The 18,178-nt window shown below is 42.2% G+C and overlaps 1 protein-coding gene across 6 annotated transcripts; it reads left to right on the top strand.

Moving 5' to 3' along the window:
* Positions 1–382: 382 nt before the first annotated feature.
* On the top strand, positions 383–17,436 carry C1H12orf75 (chromosome 1 C12orf75 homolog). 6 transcript variants are annotated; one of them, XM_085227738.1, is made up of 6 exons: positions 383–757; positions 7,316–7,340; positions 13,523–13,558; positions 14,467–14,546; positions 15,352–15,392; positions 16,691–16,836. In XM_085227738.1, the coding sequence occupies exons 1-5, from the start codon at positions 398–400 to the stop codon at positions 15,364–15,366; spliced, it is 516 nt and encodes a 171-aa protein (XP_085083864.1). In that variant the 5' UTR covers positions 383–397; the 3' UTR covers positions 15,367–15,392; positions 16,691–16,836. The 6 variants fall into 6 exon arrangements, with proteins under 6 accessions (XP_085083864.1, XP_085083873.1, XP_085083856.1 ...); XM_085227747.1 differs by having other exon boundaries at positions 16,694–16,835; XM_085227763.1 differs by having other exon boundaries at positions 578–757; positions 14,467–14,556; positions 16,694–17,436.
* The last annotated feature ends 742 nt before the right edge of the window (positions 17,437–18,178 follow it).

Here is an 18,178-nt window from a genome sequence, read left to right as displayed (position 1 = left end):
GAGCAAGAGTATATCACCAGAGTTTGGAAATATTTTACTGCTCTGTATGGATGGAAAGTTCGGGTTAGAAAAAAAAAAAAAAAGAAATTCTTTGAGGGAAGTAATTATAGAATCACAGAATGGCTCGGATTGGAAAGGATCCTAAAGGCCATCCATTTCCAACCCCCTGCTGCCACCGTTGGATCTATCACCCACCAGATCAGGCTGCCCCAAAAAAAGAATCCTTGCAGAGTTTGTAAACTCATCTTGCATGTTTCTCTGTGCTTCTGGTATCAGCGGGTAACACTGAATCTGTAGCTCTTCCCAATCCAGTAGGTCCCAATGGCAACCCAATGGCAGCCAGAAGCCTCTTCTGTCAGAAGAGAAACACTGTGAGCAACCATCTGAGGAAGCAGCAATGGCTCTGCCGCCTCGCCCTGTGCCACCCCAGCGGATGAGGGGTGTCCCGGAGCTGCCAAAGGGTTATCGAGGATGGCCGGGAAGGTGCGGGGCTTTCAGCGGGGACTCGCCGGCGGAGCGGAGCAGGGCCGGCGGTTTCCGGGGCGATGGGTGGGGAGAGGAGGAGGAGGAGGAGGAGGAGGAGGTGGAGGAAAAGGGGAGGAGGAGGGGTCCCCGCGGCTTTATCTCCCACCCGGCTCCGCCCGCCGCCGGCAGCCTCCCGCCACCGCTGCCCTCCGCGCGGCTCCGCACCGCGGGGCAGCCCAGGCGGCGCCCATGGGCTGCGGCAACTCCACGGCCGGCGGCGCGGGCGGGAGAGGTAGGGGCGGCGGCGGGGCCGGGCCGGGGCAGCCCCGGGGGGCTGTGGGGGGCGGCGGGGCCGGGCTGGGGGCCGGCCGGGGTGTGGGAGCCGTCCCTGTAAGGCCGCTTCGGAAATGGTTTGTGCCGTCTCTCTGCTGGCCGGAGAAGTTGGGGAGCGCCTTGAGATTGGGGTTTCCTTAACCCCCCTTCCACTCCCCGCTTTGCGCGTTGCTGTGTTCAGAGCAGGGGAGGTGTGGGCAGATGGTGCGGTTGTGTCTTCCTTCCCCCTCTCCACCCAGCCCCTGCGAAAGGGAAAAATAGATGGAAATTAATAAATGGACCTTGACCTCCTCGTTATAAAGGCGAGCATTTATAAATCATTTTTCCTCCTGACTGCACTCGGCAAACAGTGCCACCTATTTAAATCCCTGCGTTGAGGCTCTCAGATACATTTATTAAATTCACAACGTCTTGAAAACGCCCAGCGAAACTGCGGTCAGAGCAGCAGCAGCTCGTGGGGGCTCAGCCCTGAGCCCACTGCCCATAGCCAGAGCTCAGTGCTGGCCTTAGTGTGTGGCATTTTGCCTGGGTGGAAGGGCTTCAGGGTGTGTGGATGGATGGATGCGCTGTGTGTGCAGCTGCCTTTCTCAGTCCCGTGCCTCGCTTTAATACCATTATTGTTTACTTGATTTCTCTTAAATGATGTCTGAGGTTTGTATACCAGAGGCCTTCCTCATCTATAAGGAATGCACTGTACGATTTGCTTAAACATCAGATGAATTCTCTCCCACTTGTTGATTCCTCATCACCATGCCTTGAAGTTGTTTTCTGCTGCTAGGATGGTGCTCACAGCCTGGTTTTGTTTGCTGGGTGAAAGCACCGTGGCAGCCAGCAGAGCAGCTTGGAGGGAAGTTTTAGTTTTGATTGGTTGTTGTTTCCATGTGGTGGCCGTTTTGGTACCATTGGTGTGGCCACCACCCTGCAGAGCTCACTGCAAGACACAAATGGGTGAACGCTGAATGAACTGTGGCAGTTTGCAGTGCATTACTTTGAACTCAATGTATGTTTAAATAAATGTCCACTGTTGCTTTAACAGTAGCTATTTTTGACAGATTTTGGCCTGTTCATAAAAGATTCTCAATGATGTACAGCTCTTTGATAGCTTAACCTGCCTGCACTGTTACTCACAAAATACTTTGGCTTGCATTTCTTTGCAGCTTCTTGCACACTCTTTAGAAATAGTCCACAGCTCTCCAGTGGCTTAGCACAGGTTAAAAACAACATCACCGTATAAAATCTGTGATCAGTGTAATGTGATTATTGCTGCTGCACCGACAGACCTTTCCAAAACAGGTCTGGCTCTCCACAAGATGCAGCTCTCACTTTCACTGATATAAGTCAGGAATAACTGCAGTCAGTGGTTCTATAATCACCAACAGCTGGGAGCAGAAGTAAGGCATTAGCTGTCTGATAGCTAATTTGTTTCTGCAGTTTAGCACCCCTTACATACTGTGTCTGATAAAAATGATTTATGTGGAGAAGACATACTGTTGGCAATCAGGATTGCAGACCTTTTAAGGAAAGTGTGATTCTCAACATTTTAACAATGAGTACAATATGAGTTCAAACGAGTTATGTGGCTTGCATTACATCTTTAATGCTGAAGTTATGACTATTTTACAGCCAGTGATGTCAAAGCTAGAGGTACATATAATTAACCTGTGATACTCTTGGTCATATTTTTGCCGCTAAGGATAATGTTGTAGCATACTTCACAGAGCAGAGTAGACTTGGGTTACATCGGTCCCCATTTTCTTGCTTGGGTAAAATTTCAATTGTAGCCCAGCTAGTTTTTTTTTCCTAAGCAGACAGATACTTAATGATAGTTCAGCTAATGACATTAGCCTGTGTTGCATGGCTAGGATTACATCAGAGGAGCTCTCAGCCCTGTGGTCTGCAGGGTCTAAACTAATATTCATGATCTAGAATAACACTTCTGTCTGCGGTGCAGCACTCCAGAATACCAGTAAAACTGACAGAGCTCAGATTTTCCTTCCAGGGCATCAGACAGAAGGATGTGTGGCCTAAAGGCTCCTCAGCTGAGAAACAGACTTTTGAGCAAACTGATGTGTGCACATCCTTCTTAGAACCACCAACTGTTTTAATGTTAACTGTGGACTATATTTATTTGAAAAAAAATCCCACTAATGTTTTTGTTAGCAATAACAAATAATTTTATTATCAATTTTTTTTTTGTTTTCCTGATGTTTTGTTACTCTACTTTACATATCCATCTTTCATGGTATTCCCCGATGCTCCAGAAGCTCCAAAACAGCTCATCTGGGCTTTAAAATGCATCACCTTATCCATTAATTTCCCCTTTTTGGCATTAAGGCTTTTCCCTTCATACTAGCATTGCTTCACTCAGAATTTTTTAACTCCCTCCTCCATTCTATATCAATTGTAGTAGGAATGACAACGCCTTAAATTATGATATTCCGTGGAAGCTGGCAGTCTAGCCTTGATTTAAATATACAGACAAGCTGTTACTCTATGGGAAGCTTAAAATTAGCCAAATTAGGATGAAAGAGAATTTTCATACCAAGTTTAAACAGACTTATTAACATCAAGTTGGTGGAATACCAAGGAAACCATTCTGCTGTGAAAATAATTAATGTTTGATTGGGGGTGATGTCTATGTACCAAAGTACCGCTTGAGGAGCTGAAGAAGTAATCAATTTCTGTTAAAAAAAAAAAAAAAAAAAAAAAAAAAAAGGTAGATCAGAATAGAATCTTAGCATCACAGAATGGCTTGGGTTGGAAGGGACTTTAAAGCCCATCCAGCTCCAATGCCCATACCATGGGCAGGGCTGCTACCTACCAGCTCAGGCTGCCCAAGGCCCCATCCAGCCTGGCTTTTGAGCGTCTCCGGGGATGGGGCACCCACAACAAAGAATTCCTATGATGTTAGGATTTGGTTCCATGTTGCTTTTTTTTGGCATAAATCAAAAGGGAGCATATGACAGAAAACTTCAGATGTGTTGCATGCATGTATATGTAATTTTTAATATTTTATTGCATTTTTCTGTTATCATTTGGAGTATTTGCAAGTAAATATTGTTTGAAAATGGAGGAATATACTCTTTGGCTACCAATTTCTCTCAACCATCTATTGCGTTCGCCCTGAAGTTACTGAAATCCTGCTTTTGTTTTGAAAGTTCAGACCCCCTCTCATTGAAAGGAGGATGCTTTGGGATATGCTCATTTACAAATCTGCTAAGCGAGCAAAGCAGTGCCTCTTATGATTCCTCAGATCCCCAGTCACTCTGCATGCTACAGGGAGGGTTCAGCTCTCTTTGCTGTTACCACCTCTACAGTGAGCTTGCCTATTTGCTGCATGGCAAAACCACTGTGAGTTGATGAAGGCAAGGTTTGTAGGGTCAAGTGCTGCCTTTCTTTAGGCCAAGCCGATGTAATTGAAAAAAACTGAAAAGCTTTCAGAAAAGCCTTTTTCAAGTCATATTTCTAAATCATCATGGCTACAAGAGCACTAAGTCTTGCTGTCGGTGGAAGAGCTATTTGTGAATAGTTGCTAAACAAGATACTTTGACTGAACTTCTGGCAGGAGGAACTTGAGAAACTGGAATAATGTGTTGCTTACAAAAAATATGAAGAGTTAAAGAAACATATTGGTGAAGTAATAAGAGTGAGGGTGAGTGGACTGGACTTTAAAAATAAACACAAGTCTTTGCAAAGTACAACGTTATTGGGTCCATTGTGAAATAAAAACTGTGTATAAGGGCTATTCAGGCTCCCCAGTGAAGAAACTTTATGTATTTTTACACAGAGAAAGTTTTAAGCCGCTTAACTGAAGTGGTGTTCATCTTCAAGCACAGCACTACCAGCAAGAAAACTGTTTTGTGAACTGGAAGCACTTACAGGTCTCTATTCAGACACTTTAGTGGTACTCAAGTGTATTTGGACTACATTCTGGTTTCACTTCTGCTAGTGAAGATGAGAAATTACGGTACTGAAACTGTGATGGAATCCCATCAATGGGGGTGAGGGTAACCTAATTCTTTGTGCTTATAAAAACAAAGGGAAACAAGCCAGTAAAAATTACTTCTTAAGAAGTGAATTTGTTTTCATCATACTTAGTTCTCAGTGTTTCTGTGTGAGGAGCATTTCAAAAAGCTGCAGGGAATTCCAGTTGTGGCACAGTCCCTAATGCCAAAGGGACTAGTTGCTGGGAGTTGGGAGCACTCGTAGCATTGCTTTGCTCTCCAACACAGACATGAACTCCAAGCTAAAAGGTCTGAGACAGCTTCTGTCCCAGAGTGCTTGTATATTTGTACCCTAATGCCTGCCTGCCATGTGGACTTCCAGCCCTGAGCTGACCCATCTTATGTCCAGAGCTGGCTCCCATGCTGCTGGTGGGGACAGAGGTGATGCACAGTTCTCTAAGTAATGCTCGGAAGAGAGGCATGGCATTGAGCATGGCTATGGCTTTGAAGTGTGCTTGATGATTGTTTGGAACTTGTGTCTCTACATTCAGAAATGCAGAAATGTAGGCCGACAGTTCTTCCCACCCAGCTAAGGTCTCAGTCTACGTATCAAACAATTCTGGTATGTTTCCTGCATGGAAGGTTTAATTTATTTAAATCGTAGAATCATTTGAGTTGCAAGAGACTGTCAAAGGTCATCTAGTCTGACTCCCTTGCAATGAACAGGGACATCTACAGCTGGATAGGTGCACAGAGCTCCTCCATCCTGATTGTGAATGTTACCAGTGATGGGGATTCAGTGCCTCTCTAGGCAACCTGTTCAGTGCTTCACCACTCTTATTAAAAACTTCTTCCTTATAGCCAGTCCAGATCTTCCTTCTTTTAGTTTGAAACCATTTCCCTTTGTCCTACCAAGATCCAAAGTGCTGAGAGCCTGGCTCGGACTTGACAAGAGCTCAGCGAAGGCTTCACAAAAGACCTTGAACCCTTTTGAAGAAATCAAGTTTGTTTGTTGTAAGCGAGCTTAGCTGTTGTAAGAAAATAAGAAAGTTGTAGTTCTAGTGCAGAACAGTCTCAGAACATAATAATTATTTCTACTGAAAAAAATCCTGCTGCCTACAGCAATGTGATTAGACTTCCCAAAATATCTGCTGTCTGAGCTGTTGTGGACGCCTGGGCTCTGTCTCGATGTGCAGGGTGGTATCCTGGAGACACACAGCTGGGCTGACTCGGAGCCAACTAGCCTGGGTAGTAGCAAAAGATATCTTCCCACGTCAGCCAAGAGCGGGCTTGCATGTGGTGCTGCAGTGCCAGCCTTCCATCTGGACACAATTAATTTGGAGGGTTTCTCTGTAATACCGTGTAGATGCACCTCCAGAGCCAAAAGTCTCAGGTAGCTGCCTGGTAGAATGTTAAAAGCTAGTTAAAGCTTGTCTACTCATAGAGGTGCATCTTTCAGCTTAGTTAAGAGTTTCTACTGATACATACAGCAGAACTGAGATTTTGCTGGCTCTCGAAGAAATCTGTATGGTCATACAAGATGAGTCTGTAGCGTTACTAGGCAAAGGGGATAACAGGAGTGAAATTATCCTCAAGAGTTAGCAGTAAGGAGGGATGTTTCCTTCTGTTCCAGCTATCCATTCAGGTAGGCAATGCTGGAAGGCCATTCTGGCCTTTAAAGTTCTCTTCCTCTTTGGTTTTGAAGTCAAGGCGCAGAAGGCGCATTATCACATACTGGAGTAAGGTGAAAGATGCTTGCTCATTATGGATATTTTTCAGCAGCAAACATAAAGTTTTAAAAGAAATAAAGTTGCAGAGCTGAAAAAAACCAACCCTAGTATCTGTTGGCTTGATAACTGTAGTTTCTGCAGAGTGAGCTCAGATGCCATCTTCCTGCTAAACACTCGGAGGAAGGGAAAAAAGAGAACTGAAACGTTTTCTAGTGTCTACTCTCGCCATTGTAATTAGTAGGAGGGATATTTTGCTGATTACTCAGGTGAATGACATACCAGTAATAGCCACACAGCATTAATAACTTGGGAGGAATGAGAAAGAGTTCATACTTGAGTGAACGTGCCTCTCCCAGCAAGAAGGATCTGAGTCACCAAAAAATCGATCACTGAGATCAGGCAGCCCAGTTGTGGCTTTTGTCTTTTTGCTTTTAGTTAAACACCAAGATGAATTACGGGGTGGTTGATCTGTTTAGGAGCTGACTGGAGCTTTGGGTGGATTGTGTCCCAGCGTTTATAGTGTTTCTGTCTAGTTGTTTTATAAAGCTCTGTTTGTCTGGCAGGAAGAATGGAGCAGCATTTACACATGTAGTGCTGAATCTGCAGCTGGATCAAATGGCGCATGCTCAAAATAAGTAGGCATTTAGGGGTAATTGCTTGGTTAGCAGCAGTGACTTTGTAGCAGACAAAATCACCAAAAAGCTATATCTATCTCTCTTTTACAGTATGCGTAAGAAAGTTGTTTAAGACAGAGAGGAAAATGCTTATTGTACTACCAGTTGGTTTAAGGATTATGCCATTATCTTGTAAACATACTTTTTTTTTTTTTCCTTTTCATTCTAGGTGCCACAGGGACTACTAAAGATGCGTAAGTACTTGCTCTGCCCTTTCAAACATGTAATCCTGGACTTATTTTCAGTCCTGCTAGTCTTACACTGGATTTAGTCACACGTAATGATTCATCTGGCTCCTAGTGTTATCAACACTGTCAGGAGTTTATTGTCATTGGTGACAACTTCCACCTCCTCAAAACCACCTCATGTTTACTATTCTACAGACTCCCCTTCTATTTCTCAGCCTCCATTGAGAAAGTCGTCTTCCTTAGCTGGTCATACAACTATAGACTATTCCCCATCATGTGCCAGTACAGCTTTCTGAAAGGGGCATGTCATTGTATGAAGTGAAACATGAGCTTCCACTCAGCCCTGTGGGAGATTCTAATGAGATACTCAGGCAAATGTTCCCACTTTGTGAGAGACCTGGTGACCCATCCAGACTTCCTTTTGAAAACACTCACCTTCCTAACTGGCTGCAAGCAAAGCCTCATTTGTTAGGGAAAGTTATGGCCTTTACTTTATTTGAACTGAAGATAGCATCTATCATTCCTCTTTCTGTCTCTTATTCCTGTTGCTGAGGAGCAGGGGGCAGCCCTACCCATCCTGTTTTTCTCCAAATGTGGAAGACCTGAACCTCTGTTGCCCTGCTGCCTGTTGCCAGTTTCTGGTTTTCAGAAAAGCTGCAGCAAAAGATTAGCCCTTCTCAGCCTGTTTTTCATTTCCTGATGCAAAATGTGCAGGGACAGATTTAATCAGACATAAATTTATTTTGCTATCAAAGAAAACACTAAAGAAGGCGTCCCCAGGTCTTGCCTTCTATTTCATAGAATTATTTGCCTCTGGAGTTTGAGACTGAGAATCTGGGGATGTATTTTCATATTGTGCAACAGCGACAATCTTTGATTTTACTTAGTTCATTTTAAATACCTACTGATTCTTCTACAGAAGAATCCTGGTGTAGAAATAAGGCCTGTCAGATAAACACCTGGAGAGAAGATCTTAAGCACAGGCTTGTCCTTGCTATTAGAGAGTATGGCTTAGAATTAAAGACGGGTCTCATTTGTGAGATGAATGCTGTTGTGACAGGTACTCTTGAGATTTGTGTTACCTATTTGGTCTGGCTTTTCAGTCTCAGACAATAAGCAAATTGCAAAAGGCAGGCTTATGAGGAAGCCCTTTTGATATAGCCTGCAGCATTCATGCGCTCAACACTCCTGTGTATCCAGAAACACTGTTTTCAATTTATATTAGGGTCTTCTTGTGTTGTTCAAGCAATTTAGGTAATTTAAACAACTACGTACAACTGCCTCTGTTTCTTTGTTCTTTAATAGTTTTACATTTCAAAATCTGCAAGCACTGTTAAATTAAGAATGTAGTAGACATCTCTGCGTTTGAAGCTATGGGTACATGTAGAACTGTGTTTATACTTAGTGACAGATAATCTGTCTGTCAAAAGTAGTAAGATAACTTAGAAAAAAAAACAAAATTTTAGTGCTGACTGCAAGAAAGAGAGTTGGTCCTGGAACCATTAGTCATTCAGATAAGTACAGTGGAGCCAGCAGAACAATGTGTGTGAGTAATAGTATGATTGAGTCTTCTAGTCAGGCCTCAGAAACACAGATCTGTTAAAGGGAGAGAAACAGCAGTATAACCAGAAAAGTCCTAGATCAATCATCCTAGTATTTAGCAGCAGATTTTTACAACAGAAGTAGAACACCGGAAAAAAAAGAAACTATTTCAGTCATGTTTACTGTGGTCAAGAAAAGCATTTAGGTGTGTTCTCACTTGTATCACACTTTTCAGCACGGGATTCGGTTATTGTAATTCAGAAGATTTCTTGTTTCCTGAGTCCTGCAACCCGCTGGGACTCCAGCAGCTGGGTGGATCTAAGGAGGGCTGGATCCTGCTCAGAGCCTACCGGTGGCCGCAAGGAAGCTGCTTGGCCCTCTGGGCCTTAGGTTGGGCATGTTTGGCCTTGGGTTGCTCCACTACTAACATCAGGATGATGATATAATTGTCCATGCTAAGTTCTCTTGAGATTGAGGTCAGAACAAAAAGGGCATTTTATCTGGGAATGTGATCTCCTCCTGTATACTCCAGCCTATAAATAACTGGTGAACCTGTCAGCTAGCTTCAAGCAACTCACTTGCAATGCTTCTAAAGGAAGGACGTTGTGCTATCTGGGAAAGCTTGGATATGGAAGGGATAAAGTATACACTGCAAAACAGTGTGATGCCTGTTGAAAGTGTGCCTAGATGAAGATTAGTAGCAGTAGGAAGGAAAGGATACAATAATTTTAGCCTGTTTCAAAATACTGGGGAGAAATCCATCAAATACAAATTGATAGTCCTTGTCCTTTGGTCCGAAGAAATACTGGGAAACTAAAGTGACACAATCTGTCACTTGTGCAAAGTTTAATGAGTCATTTCTGGTGGCAGTGCTGAGCACTACTAGAAGGAGTCTGCATAATACTGGAGCTCAACGTGGATGAAGCCATAAAACCTGAGATAAGAAAAATGTGGATGGAATGAATTAATGTGAATGCCTGTCATTTTATATTTAAAATACTACATGAAAAATGGCAGCTTGTTTGTTGTCAAATGGACTCAGGACTGGTGGATGTGAAAACTGACAGCTGGATAACTAAGAATATTTTTCAGACTTACAGGAATCCTCTTGGGACAGACAAATCCTTACCAAAAGAAACATTTATTCTAGCTGAAAATAGACGCTGTTATGTGAATTTGCTGTTAAATCTGCCTACCACTTGCAGGATTCCACCTACGTCACCTGCTGAAAAATGTGATCTCAGCCCCTTTGCAGCAGATGTCAACAGTGTCTAAGGGAAGGTGCAGTGGCACAGCATCAGATCACTGCAAAGCACATCAGACTTTCTGGTCCAGCCTATTGAGTTACCGTCCATTCCTGGTGCAGAAAGGCATATCATAACTTGTTCTGCCTGGAGGATACCATAAATAGAGGCTCTTTGATGCAAAATGGTTATTTTATATAGGTTATTTTTATGCTAGATTTTTCTTTCATCCTTGTCAAAAGGGGAAGCTAAAGACTTACAGAAGAGGAGAGGGGAGAGTGAGCCTGGGAGTTGCAGCAATTAGAGTGCTGCTGAAGCCAAGGGAACTGCCTTTCATTCCCATTCCCATGTGGCTGAGTGTCACCATTGCAGCTCACTCCCTGAGGCCACCTCTGCTCATGCAGCATGGATGCATGAGCAGCAGTGGTTCCATCGGCCTTAGCTGGCTCCTAGAAATTTAAACATTTGAAATTAGTGTGCACCTTTCAAAATGGTGCCTTAAACTAGAGATTACAGCTTATGAAGGCAAGACATGTGCGAAAATGCGTAATATGTAAACTGGAGCAGTACTCATTCCCATGCTGCTTTGAAATGAGCTATTGGAAAGGTGGAAAATGGCTTCTTCCTCCATTGGCAGTGTCCACATTTTTCTTTATTTTTCTCTGAACACTTCTCTGTTCTTCCTCTGTCTGCGCAGTAGTAGCAGTATGGCAGATTGAACCCAGACATCACCCATTCCAAAAACTGTGGTCTGTTCCGACTATATTCGCTGTTGAGAATTTAAGAGAAAAGGCATTTTAAAATCAGACTTTGATTTGTAGCTATTAAGAGAAAAGGAGGAAAGCAAAATGTTTAAAAAATCTAGCCTGCTTAATCATAGTCCTGGGTTATTTGTTTTGGTGAGAGAATGACAATAATTGCTCAGTGATGCCCCATAATGGAACATTGCTAGAACAGAACGAAATAGCCCTGTTGCCTGGCAGAAGCTTTTTTAAACATTGACATTAATTTCCTGTTGGACAATATTGATTGTTATTCTTACAACTCCATTTTAGGGCTTCGAGCCACTCTTGAACTTGTCAGTGCTTTAAAAGGATTCTTTTCTCTGCATAATGGTTAATCTGGATTATAGAAACTGTTTCCAGTTGTATGAGATAATCCAGTGACACATTTGTTTGCTTCAACAGAAATGATTGTTTGTGATCTCCTGGCACCCAAAGTTCCTTTCTAAAAGCGTGGTCATTTTTTTAAAAACTAAAAATACACAGCTCACTCCTACCCATTGATATACATATGCTTTCCTCTTTCTTCTGCTGGAGCTGGGCAGAGTGATAAAGCAGCTTCATGCAGCCCTCAAGGAAAGGGATCTTTGCTTTTTTCTGGCTGTGTACAGGAGAGCTGAGGCTGGGTAGTGGCAGAGGATATTCTTCTTACCCATCTAGACAGCATTAGCAAGAAGGCCAGAGAGTAAGGCTGCCCAGAGGGGTTGTGGAGTTGTCTTCTCCAGAGATATTCGAGACCCATCCGGATGCCTACCTGTACAACCTTCTGTAGGGAACCTACTTGAGCAGGGAGTTGGACTTGGTGATCTCTTGAGGTCCCTTCCTACCCGTACAATTCTGTAATTCTGTTGGTCACTGTCTCTTGAGTGATAAGACATGGGCAAACACAGCAGCCAGTGGGATGCCCTTTGCAGTTTACCCAAAGGATAGTCACCCAGAGTACTTAAATGTTAAAAAGAACTGTGTATCCCTATTCACTGTGCTGATACACAGTGGACAGTTTGGGATGCTCTGCTGCATACAAAGAAGATGTGTGAGATTATTTCTAATTTGTAGCGCAAAACTTGCTATCTGCCCAGCAGAGCACTGACTGAGCTCTAAGGGACATCTTCCTGCATTTAAGATTGTGTCTTTCTTGTAGAACTGAACACAGTATTCATGGTACAGCCTCACCAGTGCTGAGTACAGAGGGACAGTCACCTCTGGGTCACGTTGCCTGCACTATTTCTGATTCAGTTGGCTGTCTGTTAACAATCCCAGATCCTTTTCCTTCACTCAGTTTGCCACCCACTCTTCCCCAAGCCGGTAGCACTGCATGGGGTTTTTGAGACTGAAGTGCAGGACCTGGCACTTAGTTTTCACAGCATCACAGAATGGCCTGGGTTGGAAGGAACTTCAGGGATCATCAAGCTCCAACCCCCCTGCCACAGGCAGGGCCACTGAAGCCCAATATGGTTGGCCACAGCTCATTGATCCAGCCTGCTCAGATCCTTCTGTAGAGTCTTCTTACACCTTGTCAGATCTACACTTTCTCCCTTACTACACCTACTTTTCAGAATAAATAAATTACAATGAGAAATGGCATACACCATTGTTCCGTATCCTCGTTCAGAAAATCCTTTCAATATGAAGTTAGCACTAAGTGGGTAACAGTCAGCCCTCCGTTTTATTGCCTGGGGAGCAGACTACAAATTCATAGCTGAGCTGATGTTGGGGAGTATCTTTTCATTGCCCCCATAATTCAGGCAATTTCTCCCTAAATGAGAATATCCAGGTGACGTTACCCAGCTGAACAACCTGTGCAAGCAGCAGAGTTCAAAGTCTAAATATTTAGTTAAAGGTATGTGAATACTTTGAGCGAAGGCTGATGCTGAGGCACAGGCTGAGAGCGCAGCTGGGGTACTATTACCCACAAGGAATCACATTGACAGAACCACATTTGCCTTCTTATCTTTACCCTCTGCTCTGGTTTAGTTACACTGGGCAGTATTTCAAGGAGGGGTAGTCAAACTTCAGTGACTCCTTATCCATTTTACCCAGACAGTAAAAGAAAACTGATTGCCCATTTATAAGGGATTAATTTTGCAATTTGTTGATTGGGAAACAGCTCTGACTTCAGTAGTAGCAGTACCTCACTTTATATAGGGGTTCTAGAACACATTTGGGCGCAGCTACTGTGAAGGTTCCTTTCTTCATCCTTGTTCTCATGCCATGGATGTCCACTCTCATCCAGTCCTCTGTTGATGGAAGAACAGACCATAATTGTTTCTGTTTTGTTCAGAGATTTTATGTTGTTGTACATTATGTGGGGACTCAATCAGGAAATATATTTATTTACCAGCTTCAGCTCCCAAGCCTAGTTTCAGGCATCTCTGGAGGGAATCAAGGCAAGTAAGCTACATCTGTTCTCAGTCCTTTTCTTTCTTCCATACATTAGATTGGAAAATTGTCATTCTTTTTTTTTTTGCCTTTGTGAGTACTTTATAGCACTGTGGGTGATCCGAATGAAACTGGAATCAGTAATAATACCATTCTTCCTTTGCCCCTGAATCTACCCTGATAGTGAGAGTATCTGAAAGAAACTATTTGCTAATGTGTTTTACGTCTTTTGCTGTTACAGAGCAGAAGAATCTGTATCAGATGATGACAAAAGGAGGTAGGTGCTGTACTTCCTTTATTTGGAATTGACTGCATTGACATTTGCTATTGGATATGCATCATATTAATTCCCACGACACCATCAGAGCAAAGCAAAAAAGAGTAGGAAATCTCATTCAAAACACAAAATTGGTGATCCTCACCCCTGTTAATGTGTTGGGGAAAGGAGCTTTTCAGCAAGAGGAGCACATATCTCACAGTGGTAAGTAATCTGCTCCATAATGGCCAGTGGCCTCTGCCATCACAACAGCCCTGCCACAGATGGCATTAGCATCATTAGGAGATCTCTGTTGGGCTGGAAATTGAAGGAAGTACAACTCTGTCATCAAACAAATCAGAAGTCAACTCAGAGACCCGGGAACTGGAGGAGATGTGATTCATTTAATACCTAATGGGTCAGAGAAGCTACTCTGTAAGTAGCTCCAAGTATGGCAGAGATTCTTAAGGACCCCATTTCCACCTCCTTGCATCAGTCTCTGCTTTTTATACTGGCCTCAGAGCTGGAAATACATTCTTTATGGTCATAAAAGGGAGATGGTCGGACTACAAAAGTATCTAATACTCTTATGCATTTTCTTACTAACAGTGTTCTTCAAGTATGGCCCTGAGGAGGGGGTATAGATCCTATTTATTAATCAGGAGAGGTCAAAGTGTTGTTTAGCTGGCATGCATTGTCAGAAGGAGGTGCTTCTGTGGTCTCAGGGCTATGCTCTGATATCAGATCATCTATCTCTTGGGTCTCTAGAAGAAGAACTTTCCTACAGCTGTGGGAAAGAAGGACTTCTCTGGTTGTGCATCCTCTCTGACCATCCATGGTCTTTGTAACGCTGCTGTGTGACGTTTATGCTGTTGGAAGAAGTGTTTCGCTTAAGCTCTGATGTCTGTTAATTTTTTTCTTCATATCAGGAACTATGGGGGTGTGTATGTTGGTCTGCCATCGGATGCAGCTGCCATGGTTTCCAGTCAGACGAAAACTGCATCAAAAGGTATTGAAAGGTTGTGCACTGCATTTCTCCCACTTTCTTGGTTAAATTTTATCTGGTAAGATGTATTTATCCTTTAAAACTCAGTGATTACTTCAGACAGACTTAACAGCATTGGGCCCTCTTAAGGCAGTGGGGCTGTTTATAATCACCCAAGTGATTGCTCCCGTATATTTAAGTAATAACATTCCAATTTCTGCAGAAGAATCATAGAGCAGATGGTGCCAGGGTGGTACATTGTCTTCTGAACAGCTTCTCTGTGCTCTGAGTGCTGTGTGAATTCAAGGAAAACAAAATACTGTTAGGATTAAGAGGCGATGATATATGCGCTTTGCAGAGCCTTGGCACTATTTTTAGATTTGAAGATGTTTACTTGCACTGTGGTGAAATTCAGTAATAACGGTTAGTGAGTGCTTGCTTTCAGGTTTGCTTCTGTTCTTATATGATACCTAGCGCAAATTGTGTCTTTTCCATGCTATATTTTTAAACAGTGGGAAATAAAACATTGTGTTTACAAGTACTTAGTAGACAAGCCATAAATATATTTATAAGATCGTGTAATATTTTTCAGATTTAATACAACAAAATGCTGCTGTCACTTATGTACACCACAGAGCTAAGTCACTGACTGGAGCTTCCAAAATGTGCTGCAAAACAAAAAATGAAGAAAAATAACAGTGTTTGTCATAATAATAGCAGCTGTCTTTGGAACAGTAGTACCTCTGTTGCATGCTTTGTTTAACTGTGTTCTAAATGAGTGATATGTTACAATGTTTTAACCTTCTTTACCTTTTGTTTTCCAATTAAGATTAGAAGGAAATAAACACATCAAGATCAAAACAGCTGGAGGTCAGTATGGCTTAATTACTGTTACGTGTTTGGGATGTGTTAGTTGGAAAGAAACCAGGTGGTGATGCTCTGTGAGCTGCTGTCAGGAGTCTGGAGATCGCCTGCTTGTGTTTCCAGCTGCACTGTGATTTCTAAGGGCTGAACCAGGGTCAGGTCTCAGTGGTGCAGACAGAAACGAAGCAGTGGGTAAAGCCACCTTCTTGATGAGAAGTGTGAAGCAAGGAAGCTGTTTCTTTTCCTGTTTGTGTATGAATAAAAATCAAATGTCTTTGTACTCCCCTTCAACCACACTGTGGATGGCCCTGCAGCAGTATGAGACCTGCTGTGGGTACGGTGCACTCAGCAGCGTGTAGACCAGCATGATCCCTGCAGTCAAATATTTCTCTATTTTTGGGGCCACCTTGCAGATCAACATGAGGCACCCAGTATGTGACACACCAGAGCTTTCCTCCTGTTAGGAGAGAATATGTGGTGCTTTGTGCTCTGCTGGCCAGAGTAGGACAGCGAAAATTTATAGGATCTGACTTAAGAGTTTCAACTAAATGACTAATTAAAAGAAGTCCTTTACAAATTCATGTCTGAAGAAAAACAAGGCAAGCTTATCTTCCATTCAGAATGTGAACTAAATAAACATAGACAAATTTCAAAAGAGAACTGTGTGGTGTTCAGCTGGGGTGGAGGGGGAATTATAAAGCTGCCAACATTTCCTATAGAAAGGAGAACCCTTTTCTAATTTAGATGAAGAACCAGAAACAGTTCTGGCTGGTCTTGGTGCTGGATGCAGAGCCAGTAGAGCAGAACACAACTATACTGGTTGTCTTTAATCATGTGAATAGTTAAAGCTCCATGGGCTTTACCCTCACATGCAGAGAGAACTGAAGTTGGTCATCACGCTAATTTCAGTAACCTGGCCAAGGTGTCTGAGCCAAGAACACAATCATGCTTGATCTGAGCAAGGCTGAGGCACCTTCTTGAGGTTGGGGCTTTCCATTTATGCTTGATGACTGGAATCTGAGTTTTTTTGCTGTTCAGAATAGTTGAAAGTGCTCTTCATTGGTGCAAAATCAAAGCTTGACTGCTCATTCGGGCTACGGAAAACGTGTGCATATGAGCACCTTTAAAGCTGCAGACTCTCCAGTGAGCTCCAGGAGTTTATGTCCATGTGTGTCTGGAGGGCATAGTCCTCAAATCTCACAGCTTCTAACAGAGATCTAGTTAACTGCTTTATGTGTAGTGTTGCTGTGTAGCTTTACCAGTTCAGCTAAATCTTTTTATCCCTGATTTTTTTATGTTTTTAGCAGTTTTCTGCAAAGACCAGTTACCAGTACTTTAGAGAGAGTTGTCTTTCTGCTGAAGATTTTTATATTTACATAGCCTTCCAGAGAGCAAGACAGATCAGAGCACCAAAAAACCTAAACTGTTGCAAGTTCCAACTACGGGTAAAGCTTAAAGTACAACGTTGAATCTGTTTGCTATGGTGATTGCGTTATGGAAACCTCCTGCTGTTCTCCAGAGGAAAATGAAATTAATGAACTCATGGTGGATGTTTCTGCACAAGAGCTAACTTTGATGATCTGCAAGTTATTTCTCTGTGGCCATATTGCAGATTTCATCAGCTATCAGCTGCGCTTCATATATTTTCTCCAAAAATTTTTAATAGATTTTATATAGGAAATCATTATTACTGTCCACTTAATAGTTCCTATGGTAGATTCTTATAAATTAATTGTTAATTTACTTCAGAGTAATATATTTAACAAATTTGCATCTTTTTGGTAATATTGCAAATTTTACTATTTTTGCTGTGAAAACTTACTAGGATGAAATAGGCAAAAGACCATTGGGCTGTTTATAATTACTATCATCACTTTTATACATTGAAACAAATACTAGCGTTTAATTTTCACCTTTTAAAAATACATCGCTCAAGGAAATTTGTTTAAATAAGGACAGTGTATCTCATCATAATATGTATGTCTGTTTTCATTTTCTTCAGCTTTATCTCTTTTATAAAGCATTATGTGAAAAATATGATTGAACCAAACTATTATGTTATGTTTTCCATTCTATATGATATTACATTGACATTTCCTTCGGTGAGCGTGGAGTGATGGTATTGTCAGAGATAGCTGGACTAAAATCCAGCGTTGTGTCCTCTTGAAATGTAGTGAGTTTGATCACTATTTGAGTTTTGTGTCTCCAATTTATCTCCTGTCATCTCAAGTATGGCAAATTGTAACAGAATCGGTGTTGTTATTATTTCAGCATATTAGTTAGGAAGTTATGGATGGGAGGGTTTAACATTCATTGCGTTTATAACACCTGGAGGTTTTTCACAAAACATAAATCAAATGAGATGGCACGTTTCCATATGGCTGAACAAGTATTATAGTATTATAGTTATTAAAACTTTTTGCATAATTTGTTAGTCAAACTTTTTAAAAAAGACACAATGTTACACACACACACACAAAAATCCACACTAAGCTTATGTATTACAGTAGATTAACAACCACTTTTAAAATAAAAAGCAAAAGCAAAACAGAAACTTTGGGCATCAAATCAAACATTGAGAACCCTGAAATCCGTGCCCATTTCCCCAATACCTGTTAAGACCAATAAGCAATTACTGACCATGATTTCTTGCAGCTTCAGCTTTAAAACAAGCAGAAGTTTAGTTAGTGTGTAACTGTAAAAAGAAGTGTATAAAAATACTTCTTGCTTGCCAGCTTTTAACTGTTTGTGGCAACATTTTCTTCTGTTCTCAAGAACTCTGCTGCTTTGCT

This window comes from Meleagris gallopavo, chromosome 1 (genome assembly GCF_905368555.1).
Source record: "Meleagris gallopavo chromosome 1, MGAL_WU_HG_1.1, whole genome shotgun sequence".
In the NCBI taxonomy this organism is placed as follows: Eukaryota; Metazoa; Chordata; class Aves; order Galliformes; family Phasianidae; genus Meleagris; species Meleagris gallopavo.
Note: the sequence above shows the minus strand (reverse complement) of the source record. Positions and strands in the feature narration are given on the sequence as shown.